General features: G+C 52.7%; 1 protein-coding gene across 6 annotated transcripts in view; it reads right to left on the reverse strand.

Annotated features, from left to right (window-relative positions):
* The window catches only part of LOC144734655 (RNA-binding protein 25-like), a 29,070-nt gene extending 4,667 nt beyond the window's left edge, over window positions 1-24,403 (reverse strand). Inside the window, exons 1-16 of one of the 6 annotated variants that reach the window (XM_078616934.1) lie at window positions 24,259-24,377; window positions 21,210-21,333; window positions 14,928-15,143; window positions 13,579-13,622; window positions 11,225-11,563; window positions 9,419-9,476; window positions 8,406-8,575; window positions 7,226-7,606; window positions 6,616-6,696; window positions 5,763-6,037; window positions 4,977-5,100; window positions 4,293-4,382; window positions 3,476-3,549; window positions 2,409-2,559; window positions 1,905-2,214; window positions 595-1,232 (exon numbers count right to left, since the gene is read on the reverse strand). In XM_078616934.1, the coding sequence (XP_078473060.1) occupies window positions 595-1,232; window positions 1,905-2,214; window positions 2,409-2,559; window positions 3,476-3,549; window positions 4,293-4,382; window positions 4,977-5,100; window positions 5,763-6,037; window positions 6,616-6,696; window positions 7,226-7,606; window positions 8,406-8,575; window positions 9,419-9,476; window positions 11,225-11,563; window positions 13,579-13,622; window positions 14,928-15,105 (2,913 nt within the window). In that variant the 5' untranslated portion in view covers window positions 15,106-15,143; window positions 21,210-21,333; window positions 24,259-24,377. Of the gene's footprint in view, window positions 1-594; window positions 1,233-1,904; window positions 2,215-2,408; window positions 2,560-3,475; window positions 3,550-4,292; window positions 4,383-4,976; window positions 5,101-5,762; window positions 6,038-6,615; window positions 6,697-7,225; window positions 7,607-8,405; window positions 8,576-9,418; window positions 9,477-11,224; window positions 11,564-13,578; window positions 13,623-14,927; window positions 15,144-20,947; window positions 21,186-21,209; window positions 21,606-24,258 lie in introns of those variants that run through there. The other 5 variants (XM_078616936.1, XM_078616939.1, XM_078616933.1 and 2 more) reach the window with 5 other exon arrangements.
* Window positions 24,404-27,731: the final 3,328 nt, after the last annotated feature.

Here is a 27,731-nt window from a genome sequence, read left to right on the forward strand (position 1 = left end):
GCCTACGACACGCTGGCATGCAAGGTGGTGGTCGCCCACCCAGGCCCAACCCTGCTGAGGGGCTAACCGTCCTTTGTTCGTGGTTTTATATTCAACGCATTGCTCCCTAGCAAGGCGCATCACCGATTCGTCTCACAAACAGCTCAACACGGCTTTCTGGAGGCCGCTTATTTGTCGAGACTTGCACTGTCATTAGCTCATTAGAAAATACGTGATGCTGAAAATGATGACTATGATGACGAAGAGGATGACTATGATGATGATAATTACGTTCCAGACCATCCAACCAATACGGCCGATTCCGTTGCTGTTGAAACGACCATGGTCGTGATTTATGTTGAACTTCTTTCGCACCGTACGTAGCCAACTGTGGCATTGTTGATTACCCTATGAATAACCCAACCGGTAATGGATATCCACTGTAAGGTATGTGCAATAACGACGCTGCCGATGACGATGAAGATGACGACGCTGATGATGACGATGATGATGATGACGACGCTGATGATGACAATGACGACGATGACAACGCTGATGATGACGACGACGACGACGATTACGCGGGGCGGGCGGTAACAGGAGCGTCGCTCGCACCGGGTCCAGCATGCTCCAGTCGAGCGGGTAGGCAAAGAGCTCCGACTTGGAGGTGGGGATGCTCTCGATGAGGGTCTTGATATGCCGCCTGCGCTCCTCCTCCGAGACGCGCGCCGCCTCCTCGGCGCCACCTCCCCCGTCGTCTCCGGCGCCGCCGAGCCCGCCGCACCGGAGGCCTCCGCCGCCGCCGGCCGCCCTGGCCTCGTCCTCGGCCGAGGAGTCTATCGACGACGGCAGCCCCACGGGCGAGTCGTCGGCGGCCGTGCCGTACGGCGCCGGGCGTCCGCTCGGCCGCCCCACGCGCCGCTCCATCGCGCGGTTCACCAGCAGCCGCTCGATCGGCGACGGCACGGCGCCGATCGAGGGGCCGGCGGCGGCGCCGCCGCGACCCCTGCCGGCGTGGTAGGCGTCCGCGCGGGCGGTCGGGACGTCGTCCTCGTCGCCCCCCCTGTCGTCTTCGTCGTCGTCGTTCTCTTCGTCAGCTTCCTCCTCCTCCTCCTCCTCGTCGTTGTTCTCCGCCTCGCCGCCGCCGCCGCCAGGGCGGTGGTGGCGGTGGTAGTGTTGTTGGTGGCGGACGTCGCTGCGGGAGCGCGACGACGAGTGGTGCGGCAGCGGCCCGGGGCTTCCGTTGGGGAAAGCTGCGGCGAGGGGACGGACAAGGAGGGGGGGGGGGAGACGGCACAAAAAGGCCCGGCATGGCACACTGTCACGCTGGCTGCACCGGTCACAATTGTACGTAGCCAACCATTTACCGCGTTGCTTGAATCCAGTCTCCCCATTCGCCGACGTGGCGTTTGTGAGCGCGACGCGACTCTCTAAAACAAGATAAACCATTTTTATTTTACCAGGTAAGGCCTCACTGAGCTATGTAGCTATTATTCAGAAGCGACCTGGTTATCACAAATGATAGCTCAATGAAGTGGGCTCATCATCACGTGTTGATTCTAAATGAGAGAAAAACCGGAGGACCCCAAGAAAAATCCACGCGACCACGGGGAGAGAGACGCTAACTTCAAATATACAGCAGCAGCAGGCGTCAGGGTCGGGATCAAACCAACGACTTCCTGGATACCAGGCGAGGTAGTTAACATCTATCCACCAACGCAACGCCAAATCCGCTAAATCTCCACACGGGAGAGCTCGGAGATTCTCAACGAGGCCACGCGCTGGGGAAGGAGAATCGCTACAAAAAACACCCCGCACCATCCACCAGGCCCCCCTCCCCTTCCCCCTCCCGCCCGCCCGCCCACCCCTCCCACCCCCCGGTGTCCCCCCACCGTAACCGTACGCCGACCCTCAGCGGCACGCACCGTGACGGAGGCCCCTGTGCGTGGGCATGCGGGCTCCGCCGTCCGCCGCGAGTTGCCGTCGTCTGCCGGGCGACGACGATGTCGACGCCGCCGCCGGCCCCGCCGCCGTGGCGGCCCCCTCGTCGCTGTGCGGCGACACGGACGGCGCGAGGTTGACGGGGCGCAGCGTCGGCCGCAGGGACGGCAGGAGGAGCGCCGGGCCCTCGCTCGCCGACGGCACGCCGCCGGCGGCCTCGCCGTTCTCGGCGGGGGAGTCGGAGCCGCCTTCCATGCTCGCGTCCATCTCCCACCGCGCCTCCATCTGCTGGATCTGCACCGCACGCGACAGCAGCAGCGGAGTCAGTCGGTGGCTGGGCGAGCGTTGACGCGGTTGTAGAGCTGCGACGATTGTACGTCATCAGTTTTTCTTCCGATTCCGTTCCAACGACATACACGTACGCACATCGTTCGAACGGAGTGGAATCGATGGGGGGGGAGCGGGGGTGGCGACGACCCCACACTCACCCTGAGGATGTCCCCGTCGGGGTCGGGCCGACCCTCGCGGATGAACCTGAGCCGCAGCTCCTGCAGCTCCTCGCGCTCGCGCCAGCGGTCCCTCTCGTCCGACTCCAGCTCCTTCTCGCGCTCCCACAGACGCTTGGCCAGCGCGTTGCCCCTGGGAGCACGAGGGGGGGGGGGGGGAGGGGCGACGTGATGCGTGGTGAGCGGAGGGGGGGCCATGGGACGTGAGAGCGGGAGGGGACGATGTGCATTACGCTGCTGCAGCGTGCGTGGGCAACCTCCTTCCTGCTCGTCATCCCCCCCCATCCCTCCTACCCGCTTCTTTTTAGCCAAGAGCCCCGACGACTCACCACGCCCTTCTCCTCTCTGCCTCGTCTCTCGTCGCACAGCCGTCCTCGTATCCCGCTCCCATCTCACTCTCGGTCTGCCTGTGAAATGACTGCTCCACTTACGAACATTCGACCGAGGAACAAATCTCTGGAATATAACTCCTTCGTAAGTAGAGGAGTCTGTACTCCGTCAGCTCTGCACCGGTGGCATCTCTCTGTAGCTAGCCTAACCTAAGCGCGAGTCTATGGGGTCTGTGTGTGAATCTATGGGGGTGTTTGTGTGCATCCATGGGTGTCCGTGGGTCTCTGTGTGAATCTAAGTGTGTCTGTGCGAGTCTGTGGGTCTCTACGTGAATCTACGGGTCTCTGTGTGAGCCCCATTCTCAACACGTCTAACGTTTAACCGACTGGTAGAACAAATGCTGTTAAGCGAGCACATATGAAGACCGGCATGATACAAGAGGGGGTGAGTGGCCAACACCACGCCCGGCCGCCTTTGTCTCCCCAGTGGTGATTTTTACACACCGCACCAGGTACTCGTTTGAGGCTGAGTCGACCTAGGGGAGGACCACGAACGGTTCAGATAATCGTCACTGATGTTGGCCGTGAGTGGGAATCGAACTCGGGTCGCCTGGTTCGTAGCGCAGCGCGCTAACCGCCAGACCACAGTATTACATTACATGGCAATGCATACACACACACACGTGCGCACACAAGAGCGCGAGGCGTGGATGCACTCACATGAAGTACTTGGGGTCGTCCCGGTCATCGTCGTACTCCTCGAAGAACACGCGCAGACGCTTCGCTTCCTTGGTCTGAAGGCACGGCGGTGACACACGAGCGCACACACACACACGCACACACACGCACGCACGGGCATGTCACGATCAATTGACTCGATTGTTAATATTCTTATTATTGAGCTTTGCTTACCTAGAAAAGCCTCGGCGAGTCTCAAGACTCTTTTTCAGGAGGGGGCTATGATTGCAACCTATCATACGGTGACATATTTCAGGTTTTGGAAAACCTGGAGTGTGACAACGGCACACGACGGACCGAGCCTTGCAAACGACGTCACGGCGCATGCCGCGGTATTTTTACGGTCAACGTACACCACCCACCCCCCTCACCCCCGCGGCAACAAGCAGGTGAAGGCCGCTGGGTTCAAACGGCGACCCCCTCTCTGCAACGAGCGGCCAACGGCGTCACCGAGTCCCCCAATGCGGGAGACAGAGCTGACGAGACGGACCGAGGTCGCTCACACGAACGAGACAGACGGAATATACCCGAGACACAGAACTAAAACTAAATGTTTTTTACTGCGCCAGGTAAGGCCCACTGAGCTGTACAGCTCTTCACGTGACGTGACACGGCGTCAAACGAGTACCTGGTGCGGTGTGAAATATACACCGCCACTCGGGCGTGGTGCCGGCGACCCACCCCCTCGTGCGCCGTGCCGGCCTTCATAAGGTGCTCGCTAACGGCACTTGTCCCAACAGCCTGCTAAGGCTACGCGGGGGATCTTTGTCTTTGTGTGTACATGTGCGAGTGTGCGTACCATGTCTCTCCTCCGATTCCGCTCCTTCTTGGCGTCCTTCTCGTAGAGTTTACATCGCTTCTTCTCGCGAGCCACCCAGTTCTTTAACCTCTGCACAGACGGACGACAACGTGGAATTGGCCGATTAATTAAGGGACGCGCAACCCGTAACGCAGATGTCATTATCTGAACTGCTCCTGAGCCTCCCCTAGGTTGACTCAGCCTCAAATGAGTACCTGGTGCACTGCGTAAACATTGCCGCTGGGAAGATAAAGGTGGCCGGGCGTGGTGCTGGCCACCACCCACTGCCTCGAGTGCCGTGCCGGCCTTCATGGGTGCTCCCTAACAGCACTTGCACCAACAGTCTGTGAAGGCTACAGGGGGGATCTTTGTCTTGGTGGTGTGGGGGGGACATCTCAGAGTGGTGGGTGGGGGACTGTCAAACGCTTCTCTCTCTTTCTCTCTGCAAGCTCTGGACAACACCCGCAGGTTAAACTGAACAGGCCTCGTCGTTGCGCTTGGACCTCCGATCAGCACGGTTGGCTACGTACGGTGCGAAAGAAGTTCAACATACAAAAGGGGTCATGATTATGATTATTATTTTTGAGACAGTAAGCTGGTCCACGTCCATGTGAGCGTCATCTGCGTCGAGATCGTCTGTCGCCTGCTCATCTCCCGTCTGGCAGTGTTCGTGTCCGTGCGCACCTCCTGGTAGGAGGCCTCCTTCTCCCAGAGCCTCTTCTCCAGCCTCTTCCTCACGTAGAAGTCCTCCTCGTCCTCCTCCTCGTGCGAGCCGTACAGACGCTCGCGGTCACGGCTTCCATCGTCGCTGAGCGCAACGGCACGCGCAGAGTTAGCGGGGCGGTCGACACGGGTCAACGCCGGTTTGCCACGACGTCACCAGCCGGACACGGACCTGAGCTAGTGACACCGTACACTTGACCATGCAGCAGTAGCAGCAGGGCACGCATGCTGCGTGCAACGGGCAGGCAGGCAGGCAGACTCCCGAGTTGGTGATACTTCACAACGTGCGCATCCAAGTACGCGTGTTGAACTTCGTTCACGCCGTACGTAGCCAACCGTGGCTAATCGGAAACGCGGGGGAAGGACGACAAACTAAACACAACAAGCAGTTCTAAAGAAATTAGTTGTCAATCTAGATGTTGATGATTTAAAATTGCATAGCACCCAGTCGCTTCCTAATATCTGAAGGAAGAGCGTTCCAGACGGCCGCAGAAGCGCGTCTCAAAGCGCCGCGCGATGCGGCGACCGTCGTTGTTCGACGGGCAGCCAAAAGCCGCCGCTGCGAGGATGGGCGACAGCAGAGACTAAAGAAACCCGAAGGGCACAGCTCCTCCCCTCGCGTTGGCAGCGGCACTCCGGAACAACGCGCAGCAGCAGCAGCAGCAGCAAGACGGCACGCCGAACGTCACCACCAGCGGCGGCGGCGGCCGCAGCAGGGACGGACAGCGAGGCACCGTCGCTTTGCACCTGGCAGGGCTGGGCTCCTGGTTGGTGACGTGGGGTTTCTCCTTCTCGCGCTGCTTCTCCTTCTCCCGCTCCTCCCGCTCCTTCTCGCGCTCGCGCTCCCTCTCGCGCTCCCGCTCGCGCTCCCGCTCCCTCTCGCGCTCCCGCTCCCTCTCGCGCTCCTCTTTCTCCCGGTCCTCGCGCTCCTCACGATCCCTCTTCGCTTCCGGGCGGTCGCGGTCGACGACGTCCATGTCCTGCCGCTCCTTCTCCCTCTTCTCCTTCTCCTCCTCCAGTTTCTGACGGGTGAAGTGGAACGGCGGGCGTCAAAATAAACGCTCGTCGACCGGAACGACGACGACAACACCTCTTGATGAAAAACACGAATAGGTTTTACCCTTTCTGGCAAATAAAACCGGTGTCGTGTTAAGATGTTCAAACGCCAAATAGATATCTTATTGCAAGGCATCATCAAGTCTGCATTAACCACACGTACGTGTGTGGAGAAACGTGCAAACAAACATGCTCTTGATAATATATGCATTGTCTTTGAAACCGATTGTTGCCAAGCAACGCGTGCGAGCCGCTAAACTCGCGCTCGTGTTTAACAAGGAGGGGAGGGGGGGCTCGCGCCAGGCCCCGAGCCTGGATGTACAGGATGGTTCCGTGGCCAGGTTCATAGCCCGGCCGGATATCAAACTCCCTTTGCAACAGACACAACACGGGCACAACAGAATGGCGTGTGGCGACGACTGTGGCTAGGTCGGCTGAAGGCCGCGGCGAAGAAACTGTGGTGGCCGACGCGCCGCAAGGTACGGGGCCAAGGGCTGACGTTGGCGATGGTTTCCAGTGGGCGCGGCACACCGGTTAAGCGCACCTTGTGGGTGTCTCTGAATTTGCTGATTTCGCGCGAAATGAGGTCCTTCTTGTCATCCTCGATGTCCATGTTGTCCAGATCCTACGCAACGAGACGGGGAGGGAGGGAGGCAGACGGTGCAGGGAAGGACGCCCGGCAATAACGCTCGCCACGCGGCGCACGCACGCCACGCGTCCTCGGCAGGCCGTCCCACACACCGAAAAAATTGCTCGCCCTGCCACATTTGTTACGCTCAAGCCGACTGCTGTCACTTGCAAAGACCACCATACTACCACTCCCCAACGCAAGCACACAAAGACAAAGATCCCCCCACCCCACGTGTAGCCTTCACAGAGTTTTGGGGCAAGTGCCGTTAGCGGGCAGCACCTATGAAGGCCGGCACGGCACACGAGGGGGTGGGTGACTAGCACTACCCCCGACCGCCTTTGTCTCCCCAGTGGCGATGTTTTTGCACAATGCGCACGCAGCACACACACACACAACGCACGCACGGCACGCACACAGCCCACACACGCAGCACGCACACACGCAGCGCGCACACGCACGGCACGCACACACGGCATGCACACGCACGGCACGCGCACGCCACGCGCACACGCACGGCACTCACCCCGTCCTTGCGCTCCTTGCGCCGGCGACGCTGGAAGTTGTCGGCGCCGCCCGACTCTCCCGACAGCTGGCTCTCGTGCTCGCGGATGACGGCGCGGATCTCCTGCTGCGTCGCTTCGTCCACGCGGCGCGTCGCCGCGTCCAGGTCATTGCCGTCGCTCTCCTCCGCCGCCGCCGCTTTCTCTTCCTGCTGCTGCCGCTCCTTCACCTGCTTCTTGTCCTTCTCATCCTGCTGCTGCTGCTGCTGCCGCTCCTTGTCCTGCGGCTGCTGTTCCCCCTGCTGTTTTTCCTCACCCGCCGCCTTCTTTTCCTGCTCGTGGGCTTGGTTCGAAGCCGGCTGCGTCTTCTCGTCGTTGTTGCTGCTGCTGCTGCTTTTCTCCGCCTGTGGCCGGACGGGGAAGGTGGAGGAGCGCGACGGGAGCATCAAGAGAGGAGAAGGCGAGGAGAGGGTCGTTACGTAAAAAAAAACACATCAAAGGCCGTGCCTCTCAACTTGCATGGCGCCGCTCCGGAGTACGTGCTCACCCTTGTAGGGAAAGGGCAACTCAAGACGTGCACAGATTTCTCACGAAACTATGACTATTTTAGCAGGTAGGGCCCACTGAGCTATGAAGTTCTTTTTCAGAAGTGACCTGGCCACAGGGGATAGCTCAACGAAGTGGATTATCATCATCACGTGGAAATGTATAACAGAAGCCAAATTCTCTAAACACGTGATGCTAATTCTACATTTTGGGGGGAAAAACCGGAGGGACCGGAGAAAAATGCACAGGACCACGGGGAGAGAGACACGCAAACTCCAAATATACAGGCACCAGGGTCGGGATAAAAATCCACGACCTCCTGTATACCAGGCGAGGTAGTTATCTCGCCACTGACAAGCAGTAAGGCAGCCACGCAATGAGCCAGTGCCAACAATAGCCCAAGCTCTGCGATCCTCTACATATTAAGATGTTATCAGCCAATTACATGCTCGAGAAAACCAGAGCACCTGGAGAAAAACCCACGCGTGCAAGGGGGAAACACTCAATCCCACACAGACGGAACAGGTGGAGTCCACATCTCCCGCTGTGCTGCCTCCTCCTGGCAGAGCCAGGGTACGGCAACCTCCTCGAAGTAAACGGGGAACATTGGTGCGATTCACCAACCCTGGCTGCATTACACAGGCCACGTGCGCTTACGGCGGCGGCGGCAGTGGACGCCTGCTGCTGGGCCTTCCACGCATCCAGCAGGGCCTTGGTCTTGGCGTCGACCTTCACCAGCAGGTGCCGGTCGCCCAGCTCCAGGTCGTGCAGGAGCCTCAGGGCGCGAAGCGAGGAGCCCGGCTCACGGTACTCGCAGAAGCCGAACGCTGCGTGACACCGCGCGGACACCCCGGCACACAGCTCAGCGCCGGCACAACGTTCAGCACCGCGAGATCCAGTCACGCCACACCGCCCAACGCCCCGCCGTACCCGCGCGGTCCAGTCACACCACGCAGCTCCACTCATCACCCCCTCGCTCTGACCCCCCAGTCAAACGGTTAGTTAATCTACCGCGGCCGCCACGGTTCTGCTGCGAGTTTCTAATGCCGATGCTCTCCCCTTCAAGCTTCACGAATGAAAAGGCAGCCCCCCCCCCCATGCCTACCCCCCCCAATGTGATCCCCATCGTGCCATCTGCGTCACGTCACGAAAAAAAAAGGGAATCCCTCCGTCTCGGCACGGCACAAAATATCTGGTAGGCCGCAATGATGACCTTAACTCAGCTTAACACGAAGGCTTCCGGGACCAATATTATATATAATTGTGAATGCTGTGGGTTGACTCTCCAACATGTTTTTGTTGACACGTTGGGGAGTACATTTTTCTTACGTGACAAACCTTACTAATTGGCTGTGTCGGGTGTTGTCGGGTGTTGGCGGGTTTAACGACACGTTTATATTTACACGATATAACCCCAAAGGAAAACCTCTCGTTATGGGTGACCTTACTGTGAACGATGCATTGTCCGCAAATTGCCCTGCACATCACCACCGCCTGCGAGTGGGTGGGTGGGTTTGGGTGGGTGGGTATTCAAGTCCAAAGTGCACTGCTCACGCCCCCCACCCCCCACACTCACCCCCCCACCCCCCATGGCAAGTGCCGTACCACCACCGCCCCAACCCGGCCGCCACCACCACCACCACCGCGGCCCGCAGATCAGATCGTCTCACCTTGGAGTTTCCCCGATGGTCCCTGGACGCGTTTCCAGTTGAGCACCGTGCCGCATTTCTGCACGAGTCGACGATGACGACGACAGGACAGGGCGGGTGTTAGGGAGGCAAGAAGGGAGAGAGGACAGTCGCTGTGCTACCTTTAAGATTAACGGCTGTTATCTTGTCAGGCTGTCCACACACAAGTTGAAAGGTTTAAATAATAATAACAATAAAGCCCTTTTACCAGCACGTCAAACACAATGTTGTACGTAGCCAACCTAATCGCCATACGTGTACCGTGTTCTGCGGGTTACAAGACTCTCCATAAAGTAAGAGGCACCGCAAAAGTTTGTGTCAGGGCGAGTGAAACAGATCTGATCACACACCGCAACAATGACAAAGATCCCCCGTATGGAACTTCAACAGACTTTTAGGGAAAGTACTGTTAAGTGAGCGACTACAAAAGTCGGCACGGCGCATGAGGAGGTGGGTGGCCAGCACCGCGCCCGGCCACAAATGACAAAGATCAACCATGTGGCCAAAAATGAGTGATGGGGAAGTGCTGCTATTGAGCACACGAGGAGGTGGGTGTGCTCAGCAGCGCCCCCTCGGGGAGCACGGAAGTTGGAACACAGTAGAGCACGCTGCACCGCAACTCTGCTAACCTCACCGCGTAGCCCCATAGCAGCCTCCCAACACCAGTTGCATGCATGGCGTTTAAACCAATCCAAAGCAGGGCAGGGCGGGTGCTAATCTCCCAGTAACATGCTAATTTCTGACTTTAACATCCTGCTAATTCTCTCACATTAACACAGCTTATTCAATGCTAAATTCTTATGTTGATATGTAAACTCCTTTGTCAAGGCGCTCTTCTCCTCCTACCCAGCTTAAAATATGCTGCCAAGCTTAGCAGTGTTCATTGGAGCGCTGTCTTTCAGACAGCTGTCTTCACCTGAGGACGGCTGCTTGTGTTGTGGCCGAAACGTCGTGAGAATTTTATTTAATTATGTTTTATTTTTATTATTTTATTATTTCCCTTCTACGTGACTTTACCGAAAGAACCAAGAAGATCAATCCAAAGCACTTGCAGGGCTCAAGCCTGCTTCGAGCAAGCTTCGGAGACCCGACCAGTTCGGATTGTGGGTGGACTGGTCACAAGGTTGGCATTGTGTATGCACAGTGGGGGGCGGTTTCCTTCTCGCCGTGGCTGCACCGGCTACGCGCCGTCGCGTTGCCTTCAACAACACCACAACGAACACCGAAACGAAAGTGATTGGACGAGGTCTCTCCCCCGAGTGTATCGACTAAACGTTGCCCCGTAGCAAAGCACCGTCCAGCCCTGCGATAATTTAACAGAGGAGCAGAGCCAAAATGACACGATCCCGCTCCTGAAGGCAAGCAGACCTCCACACGGGCATTCAGCGATTTAAATTATTTCTGAACGCAAAGACAGAACATGCATTTCGATTATTTTGCTGTTACAAATGTCCACGTGATGGGCCACTTTATCGAGCTATCATTTGTGGCCAGGTTGCTTCTGAAAAGTAAGTGAATAAGCTCAGTGGGGCTTGACCTGGTAAGATTAATTCGTATTTTTATTTTAAGTGTTTACCTTTCTTATACTTTGAACTCTGACCGTGTTTTTGTACTGTTTGTTGTTGTAACGTTCTGACCCCTGTGCCCCGACTGGACATCTGTGCAAAAAGAGCTTTACAGCTCATCGGATTTCTCCCCCGGTCGAAACAAAGACTCTCATTCTGAGAACGGCTCGCCGGCTATCCCACCGAGGCGGCAGCCAACGGCGCAAGCGGACGGGCAACTTACGGCGAGCAGCAGCCCGATGAGATACTCCGACGCGCGGTCGGGGATGTTCCCCACGAACACGGTCGTGGGGGGCGGCGCCGGCTCGTCCGCCTTCCGGGGGGCGGACGACGACAACGACAACGACGACGACGACGACGACGGCGGCGGCGGCGGCGCCGGCGAGGAGGCGGGCGGCCGGACGGGGAGAGCCGCCGCGGCGGACATCGTGGGCGGCCCCGCTCCGGGCGGAGGCGGCGGCGGCCCCGGGGAAGGCAGCAGCCCTGGAGGCTTGCCCATCATGGGCGGCAGCGTCATGCGACGGGGCAGGAACACCTGGTGCCGGAGGGAGGGCACAGTCCACTGTCCACGCAGCAATGCGGAAGCAAATGTCAATCCCACTGCTGGAGACGGGGCGATCCACACCCCCAAGACCCCACAAACAAAACAAAGATCCACCGTGTAGCCTAGACAGACTGTCGGGGCAAGTGCTGTTAGCGAGCAACTATGAAGGCCAAAACGGCACACGAGGGGGTGTGTGGCCAGCAACATGCCCAGCCGCCTTTGTCTCCCTAGTAGCGATGCTTTTACTAGGTACTCATTTGAGGTTCAGTCGACCTAGGGGAGGCCTGGGACCGCTTTAGATAATCGACACTTGTGTTGGCCGTGAGCGGGAATCAAACTCGGGTCGCCGGGTTGCTAGTACAGCTTAGCGCTAACCGCTACACTACCGCTCGCCCGCACACACACGCACGCACGCACAATACCACACGAGTCACGGCGGGTACGCACGACTGTACAGCAGCGAGCCGGCCGGTGCGGGTTGGGCCCAAGGCGGAGGCGGATAAACACGAGGGAGCGTAAGAAGTGCGGCGCAACTGTGGATTTTGCCGCACGGCGCTCTGCTTCTCGCACAACGCCGCGGCGTCGCCAGCGGGCGTGTCTGGCTCGTGATGGTCACCCGTTGAGGCGCACGATTGCAGGCTCTACCCCCAGCGTAAGCTTCCGGGATGTCGCGAGATCGGTTTGTGCATTGACAGTGAAAGGCCATTTCCAGGGGGTCACACACCTCTTATCTGTGGTGTGTCCACTAACACCCACACACACACTACACGCACTCATGTACCACTACACGCACCGTGGAGTACGCGTGTACACGTAACACGCGTGTTACATGTACACAACTGGCTTCATCAGCCGACAGCTAGTTGTAGTAGTAGGTTTTTACCCTTTTAAACTGGTACAAAACTGACACAAAGGGTAAAAACCTACTACTATATTTTGCCACTGGTAAAAGAGATCTCAGTGTAAAAGCTAGTTGTAATTACTGGCAAAACAAAACACTCCAATTGTAAATGTTGTGCATTTACTCTCCAACCCAGCGGTGTGCTGTACCTGTAATGAATTGCCATGTTTTCTTGACGTGACAAACTTTACTAGTTGGCTGTGTCGGGTGGTGGTGGGTTTAATGACACATTTATACATTTAAACGATCTAACCCAACAAAAAAATAAAAACCTATACTATGGGTGTTGTAGTCGCTTCTCAACTCCCCCAGGTTTCATACTCTTAGGTTTTTTCGATAAAGTCACGTAGGTAAAAAATAGAAATTAAATAATAATTGCCTCCGAAACGTCGTGATTTAATTGATTTGTTTTCATTTATTATTATTTAATTTCTATTTTTATTTTTTACCTACGTGACTTTACCGAAAAAACCTAAGAGTATGAATCCTTGCAGTCACGAAAGCTTCAAATCTAGAATTAATCCCCCAGGTTTTCTCAGCGTACCACTGCACGGTGCCCCGAGGCCATTGCCATGAAAATAAAAGACAAGCCTCATATAAAGACAAGCCTCATATTGCGCGTTGCACAGGCAACTCTTGCTTATCCAGGGTCATGGGGGAGGAGAGGAGGGCATGGCCAGCATCGAACAAAAGAAATGCTAAAACACAACCAAGTCAGGCGATGAGATTAATTATTTTTACCTTTGTAAAACTGTGGGGGTGAAAAATACATTAAGTCTCGTCTGTTTGTATTGCTTCTTAAAGTGCCGGGTTTGTGTGTTTAGTTTGTTACCCCCCTCCCCTGCACCCCCGATTAGCAAGGCTGGCTTTTATATTGGTGGTGTCTGTGTTGGTGTCTTCACCATCAGCCATGGTCCATCCACTGCTGGATGGATACAAAGTACTGTGTTTGTGTGCGGTGAATGTGAGCGCTGGGCCCCCAAGCACACATGTAAATCCACGATTAATCCCACAAGCCGGATAAATCCACCAAGATATCATCGAGAGTTGAGTGTATTATTAGTTGTAAAACTTTTAGAAGTTTATGATTGATGGTGGCGATGATGATGTGATAATCGTGATGATAGCTCACCGGTCTGGGAAGCATGCCCATCGGAACAGGAATCATCGGGGTACCTGGAAAACAAACACACACACGGGACACGTAAACACATGAGCACAGCAGTAATTCCCCCGATGTGCCATGAAGCGCATAGACTCAACATGTGACAACACAGCAACATTACACAATGGATCGCACAACACGTGCCGGCTTGCAAGACTCCAAACGGCATTGGCGACGTACGCGTCATGTGACGTCACAAGATGTCGCGAGATGTGACGTGACGATATTGAAACGTGCCGATACTCGACGGGCACAGCAGCAGCTACACGCGTTGCACGGCAGCTAAACAGAGCAGCAGCAGCAGTGGCGCTGCACGAGGTGTCGAACGAGACGTCACGCGACGCGCATCGCCGCACAAAAAAAACAAGGGCCGGCGGATAACGCGTCACGTAACACGTGCCGCACGGCGCTTTAACACAAGGAGCATTAGCATTTCATGACGCGTCACGTGGCATCGTATAACACGTGTGTCAGCGAAACGAACATACGAATCGGGGGGCGGGGGACGGTGCGTCGCGTGCTACGTGGCACATGGCATATGGCAAACGGCGCTTTAACACGCGGAGCAGCGGTAGTAGTAGCGCACCACGTGTCACATGGCACTGTCAACACAACGCGGGTCACCGACCGGGCTGGGTCGTAATGCTGCGCAAGGGGAGGGGAGAGGGGTGTGCGTGTCCGTACAATGAGCGCTTAGTGTTTTGTTGACGTTTGTGCGGCGTTAGACTGGGGGAGGCGGGGCGCGCCAGTGCCCGCTGAGCGATATCCGAAGCCGGACACGTCGCTCCCTGCGCCGCTGTCGATGCTGCGAGCTACTCGTCGCCCGCACGCCGGGAGCCCCCCAGTCTACGTCTGTCACGCGACTCATGTGTGCACGCGTCTGTGAGTGTGTCTGCGAGTGTGTGTGTAAGGGGAGCGTGGTAGTGTAGCCGCTAGCGCGCTGCGCTACGAACTCAGAGAACTGAGTTCAATTCCCGCTCACGGCCAACACCGGTGACGATAATTTGAACTGTCCCTGGGCCTCCCCTAGGTCGACTCGACCTCAATTAACTACCCGGTGCAGTGTGTAAACAAAGGCGGACGGGCGGTGTTGGCCACCCACCCCCTTCGTGTGCCGTGCCGGCCTTCACAGGTGCTACTCGCTAACAGCACTTGCCCCAACAGTCTGTTCATATTGGGCAGGTAACGATGCGTCGACTCGTAAGAATTCACCTGGTTAGATCGTGCGAGCGCAATGCCAACCGGAGCTATGCACCCCAATCGACCAGATCCGAATACGAGACGGGGGGGGGAGCCCAGGGCTCGCAGTCGGTTACCTGGGGGCGGAATGCCCGGAGGAGGATACCCGGCGTAGTGGGGGGGCGGCAGTCCCGGGGGCAGGGGAGGGGGTAGCCCCCTCGCCATGCCCGGGGGAAGCGGGGGCATGCCCGGGGGCATGGGGATGGGGGGCATGACCGGCATGGGGTGTCGTGCCAGGCGAGGTGGGAACGACATCTTCTCCACAGTTTTGCGCTGGTCACGCCGGACAGAGCCTGCAACGGGCAGTAGAAACAGAGGCACACACGCACACACACACGAGTCATGGTCCATGTTCAGCATCGTAGTCATCATCATCACGATCCATGGGCAGATCACTAGTAGGTCTCAACTGCGCATTTCGTCATTTGTTTCCACTTTACTCTCGTCTACGGTGCTAATATTCCGACACGCCCGTCAAGCTTTGAGAAAAAGACTTTAAAAGTCACGGACGGCTAGGCGCTCCGTTACAGCGGCACTACTGCGGCGTCTTCACAACGACGCGCGTTGCACACAAACACGTATGTGACGCGTGACACACGTGTGGCGGTGGCGTCACGGTGACGTCACCGCAGCACGACAACGGCACTCAATCGTGAGAATCCACTTTAAATTATTTGCCCGTTGAAGAAGCTTCAGCCCGTGTGTTAAGCAGCCCGAGATAAAAGCGTGAAAAATAAGAATAGGTGGTTACCATTTCTGGCAATGAAACAGGTGTTAAAGAGGTTCAAACTCCAAATAGATGCCTTTTCGTCAATATCATACTTTGATACTGGCAAAAAGGTTCCATAGATATAACCGCTCAACCCGAGCTGTAAATTCTCTGATACTTGCATCGTCTTTGGACTGTTCCCATTTTGCCGTTCTCTGGTCTGCCACTGGTAGTGACACCAAGGCCATGAAGGCGGCTGCTGTCTCTGGTGTAGGCCAATCACCTTCAAAGGCAATGCAGACATTACCAGAGCATGTTCATAGGTTTGCATGTTCACCACAAGTTCGTGTGATTAACGCAGAATTGATTCCTTGCAAAAAGGTATCTATTTGGTGTTCAAACATCTTAACACACTACCTGTTGTATTGCCAGAAAGGGTAAAAACGTATTTTTATTTGTCAAAGTTTGATTCTGCCAAAAAAGTCCCATCGAGATGCACGTCTTGGCAGACGTGTAAACATTAGTTAACTCAATAACTGCAACGATTAATCAACCGTGATTACTGAGCTCACGATAAACACCTCAATATGCCCATGTGCAAAGGGAATGCATTGTTGACGTGTGCAACTTGCGTGCAAATTATATATAAAGATTAACTTTGGGCTAAAAGCCAGATGGAAGTCTTGATTTTTATTATTAACTAAGCTTTAAACTCACATACAACAGAGACACAGACATATAGCTGAGAGCGTTATCTGCTAAGAGATAAGAGATAAGGGAGCTGGAGTCGTGTGGGCACGGTGGTGGATCGCGCAACTGTACTCCAAAACCCAGTGACCCAAGTTCCATTTTAGGCCACGGTCAACATCAGTGGCAAGTGATATTTTAACCAGGCCTGGGACTACTCCTCCGCCCATCCAAGACCAATACACACTGACCAACTAAGCAAGTATGGTCAAACAACAATTGTGGCCATGACGGCTTGCGCAGAGGCCTTCCTTCACCCAGCAGTAGATTTATAAAAGGGCCTTACATTGCACGCATCGAAATTGCGCGCGCGAGAAATCGATTATTTTATTTGAATTTGTTGTTGCGGGGGGGGCAGGGGAGCGATTACGTGGCGGGGTTAACGCGTTGCACTCCGAACCCAGCCACCGAGGTTCAACTCCCGGCCGTGGCTGCTAACATCAGCGCGGTGAGCGATGTCCCCCGCTCTTCCAACCCGACAGAACCAGAGTGACGGTGCCGGCGTACACCCTACACGCCGGTTTCGATTACACCCAATTAGACCAAATCGCTGGACAGTGCCGGTCATAGGTGACCACCGTACTCGCTAGGTTGTCAGACAGCTCTGGGGCTGTGCTATGTTGTGGGAAACTAAATGACAGCTGAACCCATTGCTGTGCTGCACCTTTATGCTTCCACATCTATGCTTTCCGCAATCGCGAATCCGCGCGGACCAGCTTCGTAGCGTATTGGTCAATTGACCCTTTCAAACGATAAAGTGAAGGGAGGCCTTCATGTCAGCACTTGATTGATAACGAGCTGTAAACTATGATCATTATTATATATTAGATCGTGCCATGCGTGTTGAAGGCAGGAGAGCAGTAGAGTGATGGACTTTGCAGACACGCTGCGAGATGCACACGACATAGCCCCCCCCCCCTCCGCAGTAGCCAATAACACCAGTAGGTGGATCATCCAAGTTGACTATCCACGCTCAACCCGGATGAGCTTCCGAAATCTGATTAGATGAGTTGCATTCCGGGTGGTATGGGATCAAAGGCCGTTAACCACGAGCGGAACAATCAATAAACTGAAAACCGACATTCCCTTCAGAACCACGTCGAACTGCCCTGCTTACAAGAATTTAAAAATGTTTCTCCATGAACTCGCTCAATGCAGCGTCGCTATCGTTGAGCGAAAACACAAACATGCCGGGGCGCAAGTCTGCGACCCCAACGCTTCGGAGGCAAGAGTTGGTGGATCACGCAGATTTGTGAAAGTTCCTCTTAAGCTGCCAACTGGTCAAAAGATGGCAGTGCAGCTAGTGGACTCGTGAACCCATCTGTGCGGACCTAGGCATCACACAGTCAGAACCAAAACCAACAACAGCAACATCCATAATACAGTTGTTTTTGTTATATTGCGTAAATATATAAATGTGTCATAAAACTAGCCACCACCCGATACAGCCAATTAGTAAGTTTGTCATGTAAACAGAACATGCCAATTCGTTACGAGTACAGCACACCGGTGTGTTGGAGAGCCTGTATTATAGATGATATTGGTCGGGAAAGCCTACGTGTTAAAGCAACATCCAGATAGGCACGTTTACATCACCTATAGACCAAGCGCCAATGACCAAATCACCCACAACTACCTGATCTTATCAGATCTCAGAAGCTAAGCAGCAGGGTTATAAGCGTGGACATCGCTTGGATTGGCGGTGACGCATATTGTACGCTGGGTTGTAATCGACCGCTGCAGGGGCTTGCGTGGTGGGCAGCAGAGGGCAGTACAGCAAAGTCCGTTCTTGCACAAACGTTCGGTCGACGAAATTTAGCGTTAAGGCGACGGACAAATTACGGACACTTTCGAATTAACGAAAAATCGAATTTCCGCGCGAACGAAATTTCACGACGGCCACGCGCCGTGAGATCACCAAACGCGAGCCACCACCCGGGAGGGCTGCGTCGTCATCTATCGGCGACAGCGTCACGGTGTCCCTGCAGTGGCGGCAGCAACGCTTCCAGTCATTCCAACGTACAGCAGCATCTTTTGGCGAGTTTCCCGAAAAGGTTAATTATTTTGGTTTTAAGTGAAAAATTATTAAATCTTTTAATATGCACGTTCATTATTATTATTTTTGTATTGGGAAAAGATGTGTATTCTTAGGCGAGCAGAGTTGGAATGACCGACTCTCCGATACACAGCCCTATATTTTTGGTATTAAATTAATGAGTAAGGCCATTCCGATGTACCAAATTTCGTTGTGTTTTTTTGGAAGAACGCATCCCTTTCGTAGATCGAGGGATATCTGCACTGTGTGTTCGTCTGCTCCCACGCCATTCTAGCGACGTTCACCAACCCACACTGAGCAGCGTGGTGATGTACGGCCGTACAACCCCAAGACCTGCAGGGCAGGGGGAAGTCTTCATCCAGAATGTAGCAAACCAGAGGGGAAAATCATCAACCACAAATAGGTGCTACACACCTGTAACAATAACTACTACGACTACTAAGAAAATACATCAACAATTCAGTAGAGATATCAACAAGAACCAGGTAGGTTAATCAACCACCCTGGTTGGTACATGAACAATAACCAGGTAGAAGAATCAACTACCCCAACCACCTTGGTTGGCACATGAACAATGACCAGGTAAGGTAATCAACCACCCCAACCACCTTGGTTTGTACAACATGAACAATGACCAGGTAGAATAATCAACCACCCCAACCACCTTGTTTTGTACAATACAAACAATGACCAGGTAGGATAATCTACTTCAACAAGTCTGGGCTAAGTATACAAGGAGCGTCAGCAATTCCTTACCATCGTACCTCTTTCCTATGCTCAATTCGGGGCATGTATTCAACCTGACCTACACGACACATTCCTGCACGCGTTTCTTTGCACGCTTGCAAATTTACGTTGCGTCGACGAGCCATCGCGGACGCTGTTGTTGATGTGCGTGTCGACCTGGGGTTGTTTTTGTTCCTTTCGAGATTTCCTCGTCGTGCCGTTCTTGCTGCTGGCCCCACTACTTGGCGTTTTGAGCGTTGTGCTCAAGCCGCCGTGGCAACAAAAACCAACGCGCGAGGTTCTTGGCTCTCGGGGGATACACGAGGCATTAGCGTTCCATCAACAACCATATATTTGAAATCAGACAATCGGAGTCGGTAGATATACATCTTCGAGTCTGCTTTGAAAACAGACACTGCCGACGAGACTGGCGTCATACGGAGGATTCCCGTCCTGAAGTGGATCTGACAAAAGGTTGCGTTACAGGTGTTCTATACTTATTACGATATGAACGTAAAAGTCGCAACGATAAAGGCTTGTTGGTTATAGGCCAAATGGCGAGTTTAAACCTAAACACACGAGTTTTGAGAGGACTAGCACGTACGGCATCCATGCAAGTAGAATAAACCCATAGCCAGAGACTCAGAGACACAAGGAGAAATACACTCAAGCACATAGATAGACAAAATAAATATACCAAGAGATATATACACAGTAAAATACATAGACGTGTAGATACGTAGAGATATACTCGCAGAGATAGACTCCTGGAGATACACTGTATATAGACTCAGTGGTAAACAGAATGCCAGAGAGCCATAGAGGGACATTAGAGACACAGCTACAGACGTGCGCTTGTGGCCATGAAACCCAAACTACGGTGCGCATATTAAACTCATAGATATAGAAACTCAAAGATACAAGAATACAGATACATAGATATATTTGGACATGCACATATACACGTACAAATATAGACTAGTAGATACACAGAGACACACACTGGCAGAGATAGACTCCTAGAGATACACTGTACAGAATATACTCTTTGATAAATCGAAAACCAACAAGGCACATTAGAGACGTGGCCATGCAATCTAAACTATGGGTTGCATAATGACCCCACAGACACCGACTCAGAGATACAAGAAGACACTCAAGTACATAGGTAGACAAATATATATACAAATAGATCTAAACATATACGTGTAAGCTAGAGACATACTCCTAGAGATACAATGCACAGAGACTCAGCCAGAGAACCATGGAGGTCCATTAGAGACGTGGCCTGCAATCTAAACTATGGGTTGCATAGTGAACACATAGACACACTCAGAGATACAAGACGACACTCAAATACATAGGTAGACAAATATATATAAATAGATCTAGACATATACGTGTAGCAAGAGACATACTCCTAGAGATACAATGCACAGAGACTCAGCCAGAGAACCATGGAGGCCCATTAGAGACGTGGCCACAGCAGCGGTGCGCGATTGTGGCCATGCAACTTCCAGCTACGGGGCCGCGCAGTGAACCCACCCACTGTACGGTCACTCAACTGAGGAGAAAAATCGTCCACACGACACCGATTCGTCTCTCTCGCCCTGCCGAAGCCTCCCTCTCGTCGTGGCGAGACACACACACACAATAGCTCCCATACAGTAGCGCCAGCCCATGTTCGAGTGTAACGTGAACAACGAGCGTTCAACGCGCTGAGGCATTTCTTGATGACCCGAGGCCTCTCTCGACGTGCCCCGGACTACCACCACCACCAACCAACCACAACAAAAACCACAACCACCACGCACACAGCAGCAACAACCCGCGCTGGAAACACGAAACGCCACACAAACCTTGCGTGCGTGTGTGGGGGCGCGCGTCTCTCTCGCTCGCTCGTCAGCGCGTGTGACTCCGCACTCACATTCTCTCTACACGGGTGGTTCAATGCGGGAACGGCAAACGACGACGTTAGTAGGAGCACAACAATAAGCGATTCGTTAAAAACGTCAACGATTAAGGCGACGAAGCCGCGCCACTCGCGGGGTCCCGTGCGGGCTACGGCCGAGTCGAGGGCGCGCGGGGGGGGGGGCACCTCGCCGCCTTCACATTCCGTACCCCGCACGCGCAGCCGCGGCTCCCTCGGCGGCCCGTGAGTGGCCGCGCGGCGGTCACGCGGGAAGCCTCCCGGCCAATGGGCGTGCTCCGCGGGGGACGAGCTCGCTTATCCGGACTGCGGATTCTAAAGGGGGGTGGGGGGGTGTTGGTGGGGGCGGAGGGACGCGGCCTTGGTCAGGATGGCTCCGAGCGGCGTTGCCGTCGCCTCCCCCTCGACTCGCTCCCCTCGCGGGTCTCTTCCCCACCGCCCGCCCGCTCGCTCGCTCGCTCCACGCGGGCTGCGTTGTCTACGCCGCTGTCGTTGTTTGTGGCGGCGTGGAAGTTGCAAGAAACGCGAGGCGCCGACTCCTTCCGCCTCCCGAGGCACCAGGCCCCTGCACGCGGTCACGTGGTGCAGCCGCCGCGTCACGTGCTCAACGACAGCCTCTGGCTATCGTTGAGCACGTGGTGCGCGTCTTGCCCACGTGGTGGCGGTGGAGGAGGAGGATGTGGCTACGTGGTGGTTGCTGGTGGATGTCGAGCAGTAGTGGTGGATGTGGTGGTGGTGGATATGGTGGTGGATGCCTAGCAGTAGTGGTGCTGGTGGATGTGGCTACGTGTCGATGTTTGGTGGTGGATGTGGCTACATGGTGGTGGTGGATTTCTAGCAGTAGTTATGTGGTTGTTGTGGCTACGTGGTAGTGGTGGATGTTTGGTGGTGGATGTCTCATCAGTGAGCTCCGGAAAGCAAGGCTGCGTTGGCTAGGTCACGTAGCCCGCATGCCCAACCACCGCATGCCCAAGCAGCTTCTCTTTGAACGGATAGAGGGGGGGCTAAACGGGCACGACACGGGCTGAAGGGATGTAGCAGGTGCGGTACCGGAGGACGTGCAGCTGAGTGGACTTTCTGAGGACCGGTACCAGCGGTGTCAAGATCGGCCTCTGGAGGCGGCTCGTGAAGAACGCTACTGGGCAGTTGGAGGAGCGACGCTCACAACCAGTGGGGCGATAAAATACAACAAAAGTTGGCACAGTAGGGGGCACAGGTGGCGCATCTACCGGTCATGTCAGCCAATCCATGGCACCTGGGTCTATCCCAAGACCTCCTGTGAGCGGGCCTGGCACAAGCGCCGTTGTGGCGTATAGCGGGTACAGTACTGCTATTGGATGTGTTGCGTGGCGGATGTACGTGGTGAGGCAAGATTTATAAAGCTATTTTTCAGAAGCGACCTGGCGATCACAAATGATAGCCCAATGAAGTGGCTGGTGGAAATGTAAACCAGCGAAATACTCTAAACGCATTATGATTATAAATGTGGAGGGGAAAACTGGCAGACCCGGAGAAAAATCCACGCAACCACGGGCAGAGGAGACATGCAAACTTCAAATATACAGCAGGCGTCAGTCGGGATCGAACCCACGACCTCCTGTATACCAGGCGAAGTAGTTAACATCTCGCCACTGCGGCGTCCACACTTTGCACAAATTAGATTGTTTTGTTAATTAGGTGAAACATTTTTTTCCAATGCACACACTTTTATTACTACTCAAAAGTAGAAAGTAAGTTATTTTGACCCCAGAATTGATCAAATTAGATTTTCTGAAGAAAAGTGGGTAAAGGCTTGCAAAAAAAAAATTACGTATCGAAAGAAAACCACACACTTTTATTCAGCACCTCAAATTTGATCAATTCTGGGATCTCATTTTGTTTTTTTCTCATTTTGAATGCAAATAAAAATGTGTGCATTGAAAAACTAGTTTTTTTACCATTAGCGACCTGGCCACAAATGATAGCCCTATGAAAGTTATAGCAGCTAAATATTCGAAGCACATGTTTCTAAATGTGGATGGGGGAAAACCGGAGGACGCGGAGAAAAATCCACGCGACGACGGGGACAACATGCAAACTCCCAAATATACAGCAGGTGTCAGGGTTGGGTTAGGGTCGAAACCACATCCTCCTATATACCAGGCGAGATAACACCGCGAGATGTTAACTGTTAAGAACAGCATCACTATAACCCTCGACGCCGAATGAACACATGACCCAGAATTGTAAAACGCTCGATCTGGTTGGACATCGGACCTCAAAAGGCCAGCAGATCTGAGCTTGCAAAGTGCCTGGATGGGTGTCCACCATGCACAAACAGGTTCTCACAGGGCTGCGGGGATACGTTGCGTTTTATACCGAGTTGTACTGTACGTCCATGCTGCCCACCTTTACCAATCCGCACTGACCAGCCGGGGTGAAGTATGGTCAGACGGCCTCCACAACCAGCACGGCGTGGGGAGCCCCTCATCCAGCAGTGGATTAACAATGTCTCGATGCTCCTACGAGCAGTGTGCTGCGCTCATCACCACCAGTGGAAATTCCACATTCCCATGGCAGGCACCAGCTTTAACAACCACTTACGACTTGGCACAAAGTGGTACCTTTCGATTTAAAGCTTTCGTGACTGCAGGGATTCATCTTCTTGGTTCTTTCGGTAAAGTCACGTAGAAGGGAAATAATAAAAAATAAAACATTATTTTATTATTAAGTCACGTAGAAGGGAAATAATAAAAATAAAACATATTATTTTATTATTTCCCTTCTACGTGACTTCACCGAAATAACCAAGAAGAAAGCGGTACCTATTTTACGACCATGTAGAGATGACAATGATGGCTTGCCTATGTCAACCCTTAACCCTACAATAAATTAAAGCATATGCATTTCTAGACAACAGTCTACACAATGAAAGGTTGATGGCATGCAGCACGGCTGTAACAATTAGAATAACGATCATGCCGATTGCAAAATATAACAAGAAACGTAATACTGTACGCGACTAATTGTTGTACTGTATTCGCGAATACGTTACTGTACTGTATGGAAGACAGCACGACACACGGAAACGGCAATGCTTTAACAATGCGCACATATGTACACCGTGTTCAACGTGCACATATTTAGCACTTTAATTTAAAGCATTTATATTAACAATCGCAATAAGAAACATTTTGCTAAGTAAAATAGCGATAACATTACGGCATTTAAATAAAAAAAAAGCATGATCACGATTCTCACCTGTTCGCTCAACTGGAGCATAACCATGTTTTGCTCAGCAAACGATAACACTATTTGTTGTTAAGATTCTAACGATGTAATTATTTTAACAACAGCAATAGTAGCAGCAATTACAGCGGCCGCTTCGGCGCCATGACGAGCGGCGACTCTAAGCGCGTCTCTCATTGGTCAAAGGCTCTCCAACAACAGCCGCTCTGATTGGACGAGACGTTTCCTCTCCGGAGATTTGAAATGGACGGTGGAATATTTGAGTATTAATTACAGAAATTAATATTATTTGGTTCTTTCGATAAAGTCACGTAGATAGAGAAAGAGAAAAAATTAAGTGATAATAAACAACAACAACAAAAAACACTAATGGAGACTGTAGCCTGGTTATTAAGTTGAGTGTACTGGCAGTCTATAATGTAGACTGTAGCCTGGTTATTAAGCTGAGTGAGTGTACTGGCAGTCTATAATGTAGACTGTAGCCTGGTTATTAAGCTGAGTGAGTGTACTGACAGTCTATAATGTAGACTGTAGCCTGGTTATTAAGCTGAGTGTACTGGCAGTCTATAATGTAGTCTGTAGCCTGGTTATTAAGCTGGGTGAGTGTACTGGCAGTCTATAATGTAGACTGTAGCCTGGTTATTAAGCTAGGTGAGCGTATTGGCAGTCTATAATGTAGAATGTAGCCTGTTTCTTAACCTGAGTGAGCGTACTGGCAGTCTATAATGTAGACTTATTCTTGGATCTTTCAGTAATTTAAATATAATAAAAAATATAATGAAAACAAAAACCACGACGTTTCGATCACAACACAAGCGGTCGTCATCAGGAAAAGGGGGGTTAGCCTCGTAAAGGCAAACTGTTCATAAAGGTTTAGAGATGGGCGTAGCCCAAGTGTGTCAGCAGCATGGGCGGGGCAGCTAATGTTAATGTAGAAGAAAGCAATGCCAACGCAGTGGGTCTACACCAATCAAAGGGCAGCCAGGCAATCATTGCACCTCGCTCCACATGCCCACACTGCTGACGGTGGAGGTTGACAAGAAAACACAAATCAAGTCATGACCCAAAGTGGTTGATGACATCTTTCCAATGATTGCCGAGTTTATAACCGTCCTCTCGGTTGAAATTGTATGAAAAATGGATAGCTTCATGAACAAATCTTTGTTGATAGGAGGCTTGCAAGGTACCATCATCTTAGAGAAATCAATTTCGTGTGAGCCAGCCACATTAAAATAATGATCAGCCACGGCAGAATTATTGGTCCTTCCATGTTTCAAATGTGCTTCATGTTTATGAACACGGTCCGAGACATGTCGCTTAGTTTCCCCAATGTAACTGCTGCCGCAGATACAGCTTAGTTTGTAGACGCCGGGATATTTCATGTCAGGAACCTTGTCCTTCACAGATGGGATCAGATCACGAATTGTATGTACTGCGTTAAATCGGACCTGGATCTTGTTTGTTCATGATTTTGGAAATCTTTTTGGTTACCCCTACAGAAATAAAGTTTAAAAAAACACGAAGAGGCCAAGGATCGGCGGGTCCTGGACCGGTTTTCTTAATTAAATCTTCGTCACGCAAGACGAGTCCATGTCGAAAATTTCAGCTCGTTCAGCTTCGTAGATTTGAATATTTCAAACCTTTGACGCATAATATAATATAAAGAGACAACAACAGGGCAAGTTCCATAAAACGTGTGTAAATAATTATAATAAAACCCACGGTACAAATATTGAATTAAGCTTGGGCCAGAAGCCCTAAGGGGGGGAGGGGAGAACAATGACATTTTCTGGCCAAACCCCAAAAAGGTGGAGCTAGGAGACCCCACCCACCTCGGGGTTCCTTCAGAAATAAGAAACCACTGCAGACAAGGTGGGAAGTCCAAACGGCCACTGCGGAGAGTGCCACTCTAATGTCGGGGACTGGTCCGGTAACCACCTGTACACCTCTGTGCAATATATGTACCCCTGGTGGACTGCTTCTGGCTCCAGTCACCCTGAGTGGTGGACAGTTGTCCACTCGGGGCAGGAAACTGCCAAACGGGGAGCGACTCCTGAACGAAAGAACGACAGGCGTGTGGGAGCGTGGTGGCGAGTTGTGGGAAGCTTCGAGTCCCAGGCTATTGTGGGCTCGGCTCCCTGCCAACAGGGAGCCAGTTGTGGTGATGACTATCGCCTCCAACCGACCACTGGATTGCAAGTCCCTTGAGCCAACCCGGTACACCGTGGAAGCAGCGTCCTCCATCGCCTCTGCAATGTGCAACAATCGGTGAACCAAACGGGTGCAGCAGTCTGCATACAGTTTCTCTCCCGTCATTTCGCCACACAGAGAAATAAACAATCTGAATCGTCGACGTGTTACTTTGTGTTTTTTATTGGAACATTGAACGCAACTCAGACAACAGCGCCCCAACCACTCGTTCTTGAAGATGCAACCTACATTGTTTTTATTGGAACATTGAACTCAACTCAAACAGCGCCCCAACTAGTTCTTCAAGGTGCAACCTACAGTAGCAACAACAAACAAATTTGCTTTTCTCTTAAGTAGCCAACAACCGAGGTGGTGTATCCTGCGCCGACACGTGTGAAGCTTCGATATTGATATTTATGTGAATGCGACCGTTCAATGTGGCCCGTTGGCTTAAAATGTCGAAATGCAAGTTAGAATATGCCAAGATTTCTGGGTTACGAATTCAGATTTAAGTTGTCCACGATTAAACCGGAGGGTTCTCAAGTGTCGTGAACTGATGGGTCCCATCACTTTAAAATCAGTTTTTCAGTTTGGCTAAAATCCAGCTATGCGCTCAGTTGTTGCAATGATGTGTGCCCCCCCATGGCATCCAGGAATTCCACGGAGGAGTTACAACAGCATCTATGGCGTGCCTTGGGTAGTGTGCAACTCCGACTTAAATTGAACTAAAACTGGTCCTCGACGCCAAAAAGACAAATGAGTGGAATCCGTGGCCAAAGCCATCTCTGAAGAAATATCAGGGTCGTCAAGATCTACATCTGGTCAAAGGAAATGACAAGGGAGACAGGCGTGCTGCAGATATTTAAAATAAACAAATTGCAGACAAGATACAAAGACACTACGGAATGCTGCCAAGCGTCCAAGAAATGAGAACATGTGAAGACCTCGCAGAGCTCAAGCGAAAATGTGAACTGCACAGCGATCAGATTTTAGAATACAAGACGACTTTGCAAGGCCATGGCAGAGATGGCAGTTAATTACAAACAAAATAATGCCATTTCCACGTGGAAGAGCGGAATAATTCCTAAATTTTAACACCAATCTTTAAAATACAGACTCGGCCTTTGGAGCAAACCAATGCTGCAGCATGAACATCTGAGGTCGATTATACCAAAGTACGCGGTAAAAACTTAAAACAATATTGGCGATGAGACAAGACATTCCTGCTGAAAGCCACCAAAAATTGTTTCGCAACACTTTCCAGAGGTTGGAAGGTGCTATTATCTCCGTCCATC

The sequence above is a fragment of the Lampetra planeri genome, chromosome 52, assembly GCF_965212315.1.
Source record: "Lampetra planeri chromosome 52, kcLamPlan1.2.h2, whole genome shotgun sequence".
Classification (NCBI taxonomy): Eukaryota; Metazoa; Chordata; class Hyperoartia; order Petromyzontiformes; family Petromyzontidae; genus Lampetra; species Lampetra planeri.